We start from the raw sequence: 12,143 nt of genomic DNA, 5'->3' as shown, positions 1-12,143 counted from the left end.
CAGAAGTTCAATGACGGGTGTGAAACAGGAGAACGAGGAAGCCGAGGGATGTTCCACTCAGCCATCTTCTATGGTCACTCCTGGCTCCCACTCACCTGTGGGGCCCTGCCATCCACACAGCACTCCCCGCCGTGAGCAGTGCAAACCCCCAGTCCTTCACAAGGCTCTTTCAGGATACGCGCATTAAGTGCCCCCAAGTCACTGACCTGTAAAGCCTGCAGATGTCACTTCGGACCATTAGTCACACACGGCCGCAGGCCACGCCAGGACAGGGACGCAGGTGGGCCTGGCTACTCTTTCAGACAGACACTCAAATAACAAGCAGCCTATGTCTTAAAAGAGAATTACTCTCCGGATGACCTCTCGCCCTCTGACGGTGACGAGCTTTACGGATAGATCATCTGATCGGATCGGGTCCACCACGAACTCCTGCAGCTGTCCTGAAGCCTCTCCCCTCGTTCATCGTTAACTTCTGAGTAACTTTAAAAGATCGGATAAAGAGACCAAGCTCCAATACTTTCAAATCATTACTTGAACAGAACCTCAAGATTTGCCTTCCATTAATAATCTTCTGGTAATTAAGAAGACAAAAGGCCAGCAAGCAGGCTGGACAGGAGGGAACGTACGAGCCAGAACGCTGAGGCACACATCGCACACTAGCTCGAGCTGTGTCTTTTGCAGGAAAGCAACCATGCGGACAGCGCCACAGCCCGCCAGAGTCCTCGCTCCTTGGGCTTTGTAACAGAGCTTCAACTTCAGTTAGGGCCGTGGCATGTCAGACTCCAGCCCCCACTGCAGGCCGGGAGACCACACGACACTGTCCTGTCTGCGAGGGTCAAAGGGAGGCACCAGGCATGGCTTCTTGGGTGGGAGGGGCGGAGTGCCCTTCAAAGAAGGGCAAAGTCCCCAAACACCTGCTTTCTGCCCTCGCTCTTCTTCAGCCTTCCTGGAAGGCACGGCTGACACTGGACACAGAGCAGCCATCTGTCACCATTAGGGGATGCACAACAGGATGAGGCCACATACTGAGGACGGCTACCCATGAAGACCCAAGGGACCGAGTCCTCCCAGCACCTCCACTAGCCCCGCGCGGCATGCACGGCTGTAGTGGGGCCCGGCTGGGTTGGCCGTGCAGTAGGCCGCGGGCCGGGAGGCGCACAGCGAGGTACTCACAGTCAGCGGCGTACTCCGCCTGGGAGGGCTGCGCACTGCCGTCTGCCGAGGGGGGGGTGGGAGCGGGGCTGTCGGCCTGGGCTTTACGGACCAGCGCGGCAAGGGGGTGATCCGGGTCCACCACCTTCAAAGGCTGCAGACAGAGAGGATGTGTGGTCACATCATTCCCGTACCCGGAGTCAGGGGGAACCCTTCTGTGGCCAAGAAGTCTCAACTCAACCACAGAACACAGTGTTGTTTTCGGAGCACAGTGGACATGCCTCAGGACACGCAGAGAACCTGAATGACCATGGCCATGCTCTATGTGGCTGCTCCCGAGTCCCAGGGGAAGCGAGGGAACACATGGCTTCCACCTTCTAGTAACCACTCGGAAAAGGAAGGCGGGATGGCCAGGACTATACTGTCCCCCATAAAAGTGTGAGCCACCAAGCAAACAACAAAAATGCAAAACAGACTTTGATGATGATAAAGTAAGATACAAAAAAAAAAAAAAAATGGCCGCTTCGTGATTTCCCAAAACTAGACTAACACCAGTTCTGTTATGGCATAAAAAACACAGAAGATCGAAACCTTCATCAGCTCCTCCAGGCGGTTACACTTCTTGGAAGCAAAGAGAGACGGGTGCAGGTAACTCCCATCTCCTTCGTCATCGTCATCATCAGAGCTGACCCCCGACTCTGGAAAGCAAAAGCGTGTTTCAAGATTCTGGTGCGTGGGGAGAGACAGGGCACAGATACGTGACGGGAACACTCAGAAGCAGACAGAGGCGGGCTGCAGGCAAGCGTGTGGCAGTCCTCTACCCAGAAAGCACCCCTGGGGAGCAGCCCCTGCAGCACTACCGCCCAACGCGCTCTGTGGCAAGCGGGGGACGAAGACAGGTGTGCGCCGTGGGCCCACCCAGCATAGCCGTCCAGCGTCCCCTAATCTGGGGCCATTGTGTTTTAACTTTTCAGAAAAATGGCAAAACGTGCTGGTGGAAGAAAGGCAGAACAAGGCAACAGATACTTTAGAAAACTAACAGATGTGAGAAAATGAGATCTGTAACCAAGGTTTGTACAAATGAATCTGAAAAACACGTTTCCTTGGCAGACATGTGCAGACAGACTGCTGTCCCTAAACGTTATGCAAAAGTTACTTGGCCTTTGTGGTAAGAATTCCCAATTTAGATATTTAATAAAAACAACAGCTTAAGGTAGACATGAATAAAAAAAGGAGAGTAGAACTAACTTCCATTTTTGTGCACACATAACTTAACCTCAGGCCCTAAAGCCACGTGTGCGTGTATGGCGGGAACCATCCCAGGAGGCAGATTTACTCTTTTCTCCGGGAAACATGAAACAGCCAAAATGAGAGGAAAAACTTCCAACCCAGATGATTGTGTTCTGATAGCACCAATATTTAATTATATTTCACTGTCTCTGGAAATAATTAAGAATCTAGTGTGTTGTCAAGATTTCCTCAAGGAGAGCTTTGCCCCATCCTAAACCCCAGCAGCAGGTCTGACGAACGCCACAGTGGGGGGTCGCACGAACATTCTGGAAGCCCTGCAGCGCAGGCTTATCCCCTGCACAGGCCCCAGGTCCACACAGGACACGTGGTCTCACATACTCTTTTTCTCTTCGCTTCTGTTTTCTGCCAGCACCGTATAGCGTCCTTCTTTCATGGCTTTCTGAATGAATTTGTAGTAGGGGTTGAGGTAGTGATCAAAGCGTAGAAAGTCGAATTGAGAGTTTCGGGCCTGCTTGGCTTTCAGCATAATTTCAAACTGTGCTCCCTGTTTACACACGAAATTCGCTGTGCGCTCAATGATAGCGTGCATCTTGGCTGTTGGTGGCTATGGAAAAACATACATATTCGCATGATCAATTTTCCCCCTTTTCACTGGCCACATGACTTAAAACAGAAGAAAAACCTCATTTTACTGTCAAATACATGAAGTAAGAGACATTTCAAGGGGCACCGGATGGCTCAGTTAAGTGGCCGACTCTTGACTTTGGCTCAGGTTATGATCTCAGGGTTCTGGGATAGAGCCCCATGTAAGGCTCTGCACTCAGCGGGGAGTTTGCTCGTCCCTCCCCCTCTGTTCCTCCCCCAACTTGCATTTTCCCTCTCAGATAAACAAAATCTTTAAATTAAAAAAAAGAAAAAGAGAGGGACATTTCAGTCAGAAGAACCCCATTTGAACAGCCTGTTTGGTTCCATGACACTTTGGCCTGTTTCTGGATTCTGCAGTATCTCACGGGGAGAAAACTCACAGACCAAGGCAGGCCACTCCAGCCTTGAGCAGAACTGACTTGAGGCAACCTTTTTTTTTTTTTTTTTAAAGATTTTATTTATTTATTTGACAGACAGAGATCCCAAGTAGGCAGAGAGGCAGGCAGAGAGAGGTGGGGGGAGGCAGGCTCCCTACCAAGCAGAGAGCCTGATGCGGGACTTGATCCCAGGACCCTGAGATCATGACCTGAGCCGAAGGCAGAGGTTTAACCCACTGAGCCACCCAGGCACCCCTCAAGGCAACCTTTTTTATACCAACTCACTGTACCTCCACATTCAACAGGTTCCGTGATGGGGCTGGAGGCTGTGAACCCTCAGAAGCTGTATGCAAATTATGCGCATGTGCATGTCTCTAGGGAGGGTGTACACATTCACCCTGTTTCTCAAGGGTCTACCCAGCACTCCTCTTGCCTTCTGAGCTGGGACTAGATTTCCTAGCTTGGGAAGCAGCCTTTCTGGGCAGCTGAGGAAAGCCCCATGCTCTCACCTGCTCCTGCACCTAACTCACCCCCACACCATGAGGGCACGGTCTGGCCACAACAGGGAGGGTCTGTCTCACCTGTGGGAACAGAGGGCACCGCCTTGCTGCCTCCAAGTGAGGTTACTACCAGGAATCAGACCCTGCCAACCAGTTTCCTGACCAAGCTGCGAAGTTCCTTCCACCACATGACACGCGTGGCACTTCCCACCCACCAGCGGAGCTCATCAGACCAGACAGTGAAAGCCATACTCCAAAAATACTTCTAATAATAATGAAGAGATTAACACTTAGAAATTACATGCAAATAAAGTGGGAAATTATTCATTAAAAATGGGCAGTTAAGTATTCAAGATACTTTCCGTAATTCCAGAACCACATCCTTCATAAAATTTAAATGCCTTAATTTTCAAATTTAATGCCTGAAGTGATACGGTCCTTCACACTTAAACAGGATAAGTACCTACAATTAAAGTTATTTACTGTTCCCAAAATAAACCAGATTCCGTCACAGGCCCACTGTGCCTGGAGTACGGATCCTGAGGCAGACTTTCAATGGCTCATGCTAACAGCAGGATTAATCTTCAGATCTGTGTTCCACACACACATCGATCATTAACACCGAATTCAGAACAGTGACCTTGAAAGGAAACCACAACGGCCTCTATGGAGAGGCGCTCTCTGCCAACCACACTAAGCTGTCAGTTTAAAATCCCTAAAAGAATGCCTATTCATGACACAACAGCGTGGTGGAAAGACAAGGCCACAGCGCTGGTGACTACAGAGAGAGCTGTGCTGAGCGCACTTCTGGGCCTGCCGCCAGAGCAGGTGGGTAACATGCCCGCACCTGGTGGGAAGAGTCTTTGCTCTCCGCATCACACTACCCTTACGCAGGTCTTTTCCTATTTATACCACGAGTATCCCTACCACAGAGTGGGATTTCAAGGACATACACACGTATATGATATGTTACAAAAACTAATGATAAAAGGGGAAATGCTTGTCTTATACAGGGAAGCCTTTGACTTAAGAAGGTGCCCGAGCCCAAGAAGATAGGCTCATGCCTCCTCACTCCTCCCAGATTACAGACAGCTCTAAAAACTGTGGGGTAGGCAATGGGAAATGGAAGAAGGTGAGAAAGCCCATGACAGTGTCAGGTCTCCTAACAGCTCTGGAAAAGCAGAGGGACCAGGATGGGGTGGCATGGGAACGGAAGGCAGCGTGAACAGCGACAGCCCCTGGAGCGGCTGGGCTGGCCCTCTCCTCTGCTGTGATCAGGGAAGGAAGAAGCAAATGCCCACTTCATTCACAGCCCAAAATAAATATTACATCAACTCACAGTTCAATTGTTAAAAAAAAAAACAAACAAAAAAACTATAAATGCAACAGCAGGAAACAGGAAAATATTTTTAAAATCTTAGGGGTGGGAAGGGACTTCCAGAACAAAATAGAAAATCCTGGGGCTACAATGGGACCTAGTGATGTGTGTGACTCCATAAACACTCTACATTCTGCGAGGAAATAGATGTTGGAAGACAAGGTGCTCGGAGAACATGCATGCACGGTGCACACGGGGCACACTCATCATACGTGAACAGTCCTTACGGACCCCAAAGAAAAGGCAGGAACTCCACAGGATGCTTCCCACCCCTATCCTGGGGTGACAGAACCCCTGAATTATGATGACAACAACACTCTAATCTCAACATCCATCAGCCAGAGCTCTGAGCCCTCTAGACCTCAACGTGTCTCCAGTGTGTGCGGCCAGGCACATCTACTCCCCAGGCGCCCATGCTGCGAGGACTGAGGACAGGAGCACAGCACAGAGCACGTGGTTGGCAACTGTCACCGCACGGCCTTAACCCCAGACGGGGAAACGTTGAGCATGGCGGCAATTACACAATGAATCCTGCCCTATTCTTCCTATAACACAGCTTAGTGTTCAGATGAGCGTGTTTCTCCCAGAAAGAACTTCTAACCGGATCTGTGGGGCAGCAGCACTTCCAGCCCCCGTGGCTGACCAGAACAACCCTCCCTCCCCACTCCCAGCGGAGCTCTAGGTGTGCGCCAGGTGTGGAGGCACACAACTTAACACACGCAGGTGGGAGCAGAGTACACCATGAGTCAGGACCAGGCACATGGAGAGCTCAGGAGGTGACCAAGATGGGCATCCGGGTCCCTGAGAAGGGGACAGAGGGCTGAAAACACAACCCGGGAACAAACGATGCCAGGGTATACACCGAAGGAGAAACACAAGAAAACACACACAGACTCACTAGGAAAAGCTAAAACAAAGCTGTGAGGTTGCTTTAGGGGCCTGGTGGGATGTGGAGCCGGGAGGGCTGCTGGGGTTTCATGGAGGACAATACCAGCCGTGGCCTGCCTCGAACACCCACCGACATCCGTCTCCCGAGTGCCACGATTTCTAACTACTCACTCTTCACACAACCCCAGAGATCCCGTCATTAGGCTCTCCTCCAAAAGCCCAGTTTCAACATCAAGAACATTCAAGTGCCTGCTTTCTTTACCTAGTGAGGGGGGGACCCCCTGCACAGAGGCAGCACTGCTTCCCCCCCACAGGCCAGAAGCTCCCACTGCAAGCACCCCGTGTTCCACGCCGCCCCCCCGAACATCACAGTGTGAGTCACAGACCACCAACTGCCCCCAAGCCCTGACGCCAGCACAAAGGGAATGACCCTTTCCAGCAGTGCCCCGACAGTGCTCAGACACGGTTTCCACAGAATCAAACAATGTCCCACTTGAGAGGCCGCTCTGCGATACTATCACAAGAAACTCTTTAACATCAAGAAGGCAAATTACTATTCTGGTCTCCAAAGGGTAGCGACTATTTTTAGCTCCAGGAGACCATTAAACAGCTTAGTGACGCTTACTCTGGCTGAGAATGCAGAGCCATTAAATACTTTAATAGAAAGTAAACAACGCAATAAAATCTATTATACTTCCATGTTTATATCTGCATAAAGGTTTAAAAATAAACTTTCACATAAAAATAAACTTTCACATAAAAATAAACTTTCACATAAAAATAAATAAAATTCCATATAGTCAATCTTAAATAAAAGCTTTCAGCATTAAATATAGGTAAGGGAGCAAGTTGTTTTTAGTGGGTCTCTCATGTAAAATAAATAGCACATTCCAGAACAAGAAAGAATGTAACCCAGAACCACACAGAGGAAGCCCAGTAACACAAGTCTCAGGATAACCGACGTTCAACTGGCATGTTCAGCTTTAACTGAACACTGGAAATGGGGAAACAAATAGGATAATTTCACCCAGCAAAATCCACAGACATGGGTCACCTGGGTGGCTCAGTGGGTTAAAGCCTCTGCCTTCGGCTCAAGTCATGATCCCAGGGTCTTGGGATAGAGCCCCGCATCGGGCTCTCTGCTCTGCAGGGAGCCTGCTTCCCCCTCTCTCTCTGCCGACCTCTCTGCCTACTTGTGATCTGTCAAATAAATAAATAAAATCTATTATTTTATTTTATTTTTTAAAGATTTTATTTATTTGACAGAGAGAGAGAGATCACAAGGAGGCAGAAAGACAGGCAGAGAGAGGGGGAAGCAGGCTCCCCGCAGAGCAGAGTCCAATGTGGAGCTTGATCCCAGGACCCTGAAATCATGACCTGAGCCGAAGACAGATGCTTAACCCACTGAGCCACCCAGGCACCCCAATAAATTAAATTTTTGAAGAAAAAAAAAATCTGCATTTTCACTCCTACTTGCACGAAGACTGAGAGTGCGAAGGAGGGAGAGGGTGTGAGTGTGTAAATGCAGGAAGGGACGGGGTGGAAGCTCTGCCACTTGCCATCAACACGGGAAAACAGGGGCTAGAACCTTCCACCAAGAGTTCAACACTCCCCCCACCCCCGCACCCAGAGGTTCAGAACCAGGGCAGGCCTGTGTCCATGCCACTAGAAATTCAGTCACAAAAACGTCATGGGAAAAACCACCCCTAACACCTACATCGTCCCCCCGGCCCCGGCCTCTGCGGAGTGTGCCCAGGCAACACTCCCAGCCCTCCACCCACACGGCCACAGTCTTCTACAGAAGAGAGCCAGGCACAGCAGCTAGCATATGGGGCCGTTCACATCACACAACACAGAAGATACAAAGCAGCCAGTGCAGGGCTGGGAGTGTAGGAGACCCAGGAATGCCCACCGTAACCCAGCCTGAACCCCTCAGGGCGCAGCTGGAAGAGCAGCGTGAGGGGAGCGTGAACTGCGCCGCTCGGCCAGGCTCAAGGTGCAGAGCACTCAGGGCAAGACAAGTCCTGCCCAGGGTTCCTCCGGAGTGCCAGGTGGCCTGGAGATGCCAGTGGGCCTTCGTACCCAGGGACGGGAAGCCTGGGCACGAAAGCAGCAAGGTAAGGTAAAAGCATTTCCCTTAAGACCCCGCAAAAGGCAGGACAAAGCCACTTCCCCACAAGCCACACTGCTGTGATCAAGACTGTTCTTGGGCCTGAATGTGGCTGACGGCTTCCTCGCCGTTCACCCTGACTTGCTTTCTCCACGCTGATAAACCTGGGGGCTTAGCCCTATGGCCCCCGAGGGCCAGCTCCTTGAGTCCCTGGTGCTCTGGGCTAGAATTCCTCCCTTTCTCTTCGGAGGAGGACAGGCAGGGTGTGGTCCGGTGTCCGCGACTCACAGATCATCTGACAGCATCATGACCTTACAGAGCCGTCAGGGCTGCGCCAGGCTCCATGCGCCTGGCGCTCCTAACCCATAGCGGGAACGATGGGCAGCACCAGGACAGTAGGCATACATACCAGCTCCACGTCAGGTGGCACGTTCAGCCCCACAGGGGCAATGAAAGGCTCCTCGTTTTCCTCTATGTTTTCAGCCTCATTTTTTTCTGTATAAAAAGAAAATATAAAACTTCAGAACAATGACCAGGAAGGAAGGCGGCCACCAACAGTAAGCAATGACAGAGGGACCAGAGCGAGTGGCGCTCCCTGGTTCTTCACCTTCGCATCGTCACCATCATCACCTCTAGAAACACTCGCCTGTCTCCTTTTCCGCCCCGGCATGTGCCCGTCGGGCATTACCAACTCCCTCCGGATGAGGCCGCCAAGGCACTGAGCTCTCCCAGAGACCCAGCTCCAGGCGTCTCCCCACAATGCACCCTGCTTAGCGGGCACTCAGCCTGCGGTCAGTTCTCCCTGCTCCCAGCTCTGTGATCTGTGTGTGTGTTCAACTGGCACTAAGACCTCCTCTGAGTTGTTTCTGCAGGATCCCCAGGGAGACAAGCACAGCATGGGTGCCCAACCTCCAGATGGCAGGCTGATTTCACCATTGAGCTGTAAAGCCCTTAAGTGTAACTGCCAAGAATTCCTGACACACGCAAACCACCTCCCTACCGTCAATGACCAGACGCCTCTTTCCCATTTCCATCTACAAACAGCTCTGTCCGCTGTGGGTCTCACAGGACACTGCTCGTCAGAGCCTCCCGAATCAGAGGGTATCTGCATATCTTGCAATCTCTCAGGGGATCACCTACTGAAAGGACATAGTGAAATGTACAAAAACCTAAGAGAAAACTTGTCAAAGCTAACATTATAAAGGAGTTCAAGGCACACTTAGGTTTCCCTGCCAAAAAAATAACATTAAGTAAACATGAAATCTTCATCAAAATCAACGTTCCACCATATGTGGTTTCTTGATGAGATGGTTTCTATCAAATCTAATTCTTCTACGAAGCCAAGAAGGGCTTGTAAGCAGGTTTCATCGTACCTAAAAACCTGGGAATTCTAGTCTGATGAGATACGGGCGGATGAACACTGTCCGTCCTGTCTGTTTCTGCAGCCTTCTTCTCCCCTAAAAACCAGAGACACTCAGGCCTGATCACTTCCTGCAATCAGCAGCCCTGCAGCCCAGAAGTAGGGCCCAAATGGCCCGGTGTGGCTGTAGGACACCGGACACCCTGGTTTGCAACACGTCAAAGAGCAACTTCAAATCTCACAGTCTCCTTGAGCCTGGGGCCGCTGCTCCCGGAGTAGCGGAGCCCGAATCAAGAGCTGTGTGGGACACAGAGGTTACACGGAGCTCCACACACCTTAATTTACAGGAAAATGGCTTTAGTAGCACAGAACAAAACACAGCCGTTGCAACACTCAGATTCAAATAAATTCAAACCCCCTTTTTTTTTTAAAAAAAAAAAAGATCTTTAATAATGATAGGAAAAAAACAGGAATAGAAGAATCTGCCATGCAGGAGGAAGAGGGGGTGATATATAGACACAAAGCCACCGCCGCCGGCTCGCAGCATGGAGCTTCAAGTGTTCCCAGAATGCCAGGACAACAGAGTAACTTTGAAAATCAAGGAATATTTAGACCTGCTGATGGCACTGAAAAACCCCAAAACAAAAACAAAAACAACCAACTATTTTTTTTTTTTAAATAATGCAACACTTAAGTAGAACTTCCTCATCAGTGGTACTGGGCGCCAACCTGAATTCTACTCTGTGCAGGTATGTGCGGCATTTTACTGCATTAGCATAAGAGAAGAACTAAAAGCCGGGATGTAAGTTTCACATGGGTCTGACTTTCACTGGAAAAACTGATCAGCAGGGCGTCTGGGTCGCTCCGCTGAGCGCTGGCTCTTCATTTTGGCTCGGGCCAGATCTCGGCTCCTGGGATCCAGCCCCGCATTGGGCTCCACACTCAGTGGAGTCTGCTCCAGATTCTCCTTCTCCCTGTGCACACCACCCCACCCCCTCGCTCAGGCACATGCTCTGTAGTGCTCTATCTCAAATAAATCTATCTTCAAAAAAATTTAATCAGCATATAAGGCAAAGTCCTGAGGATGACTACAGAAAGAAAAATAAACTATAAAATACTAAAGAGAACTTTATGTTGAAAAGAAAGCATACTAAAACTTAGAAGGCAAACTAAATCACATTGAAATTCTTAAATTTCAGTAATTATAGAGAAGCTTAATTATACCGAGACGATATCTGACATGTGTAACAGGGGTTGGCAACTTTGTGGACAATGCCAGACGGTAAGCTCACTTCCAGCCACACGTGCCCTGTGGGCCAACTACTTGACTCTGCGGTTGAGACACAGAGGCTGCCCAGACACTGTGTGCACAAACCAGTGCGGCTGTGACCCCATTGACACTTCGCTGACAAAATCTGTCCGCTGGGGTGATGGTGGCAGTGTGCACAGCCCTAATCGAGAACGTTAAGAAATTAGTATTATGGATTTTTCCAAAGATTGTCACTTGACCTTGCAAGTGACGTTTGGCTTTTACAAATTTCCATTCTTCAGGTACAAAGTTAGAGTACACATTCTTTCCTTCTGATCAAAAACATGATGTGTTTAAAGCAGACAAAATGCACACGATTCAGGAACAAACAACGGACTCTATTATCCGGAACTCTAGCAGAGGTAAGTGTGGACAAAGGAGTGAGCGTTTACTTCCAGACCTGTAAGAACATTCCCACTGCGTCCTCACTTCTGAAGGTGTGAAATGTCTTTTTTTTAAAAAAATATTTTATTTATTTATTCGACAGAGATCACAAGTAGGCAAAGAGGCAGGCAGAGAGAAAGAGGAGGAAGCAGGCTCCCTGCTGAGCAGAGAGCCCGATGTGGGGCTCAATCTCAGGACCTGTGATCATGACCCGGGCTGAAGGCAGAGGCTTTAACCCACTGAGCCACCCAGGTGCCCCTGAAGGCGTGAAATGTCTTAACGAGGCTTTAACTGATCACAGTCCCAATGACCGCTGTAAAGTCTTATCACAAGCTCCTAGGACACAGCCACACAGCCATGACCGCTGCCCACGACGCAAAGAGCAGGAGGAGGGGAAGGGCAACAAGGAAGCACCCGTGCAAGACCGACCTCTGTCCCGTCCACGTGATGCCTGCCCCTGAAGGCTGCAGGAGCCCCAGGTGGCCGCACCAGGCCGGGCAGACCACGGTGCATCACGGAGCGGTCGTAACCACTTTAGACTTGTGAGGAGGTTTGCAACTGAAGGAGAAGCCAATTAAGTCCCAAATAACTGAGTGTTAGCCCTAAAACGAAAGCCCTGGTTGATGTCATTCTAGTTCATTATTTTAAACATTCAAATAAAGTTAAACATTCGAAAAGTTAAAGTTCTCCTTCCCTTTAACGTTTTTATCTGTTTATTTTAAGCTCCACACCCAACGTGGAACGGGAACTCTCGGCCCTGAGATCAAGTCACGTGCTCTATGGACGGAG

At 49.9% G+C, this 12,143-nt stretch overlaps 1 protein-coding gene across 2 annotated transcripts in view; it reads right to left on the bottom strand.

Moving 5' to 3' along the window:
- Positions 1 to 12,143, bottom strand: part of LOC123953986 (splicing factor SWAP) — a 67,071-nt gene that overhangs the window by 50,314 nt on the left and 4,614 nt on the right. For both annotated transcript variants that reach the window (XM_046024498.1, XM_046024499.1), the window contains exons 4-7: positions 8,711 to 8,796; positions 2,782 to 3,007; positions 1,744 to 1,850; positions 1,174 to 1,306 (exon numbers count right to left, since the gene is read on the bottom strand). In XM_046024498.1, coding sequence (XP_045880454.1) covers positions 1,174 to 1,306; positions 1,744 to 1,850; positions 2,782 to 3,007; positions 8,711 to 8,796 — 552 coding nt within the window. The remainder of the gene's footprint in view (positions 1 to 1,173; positions 1,307 to 1,743; positions 1,851 to 2,781; positions 3,008 to 8,710; positions 8,797 to 12,143) is intronic.

The sequence above is a fragment of the Meles meles genome, chromosome 12 (genome assembly GCF_922984935.1).
Source record: "Meles meles chromosome 12, mMelMel3.1 paternal haplotype, whole genome shotgun sequence".
Lineage (NCBI taxonomy): Eukaryota > Metazoa > Chordata > Mammalia > Carnivora > Mustelidae > Meles > Meles meles.
Note: the sequence above shows the minus strand (reverse complement) of the source record. Positions and strands in the feature narration are given on the sequence as shown.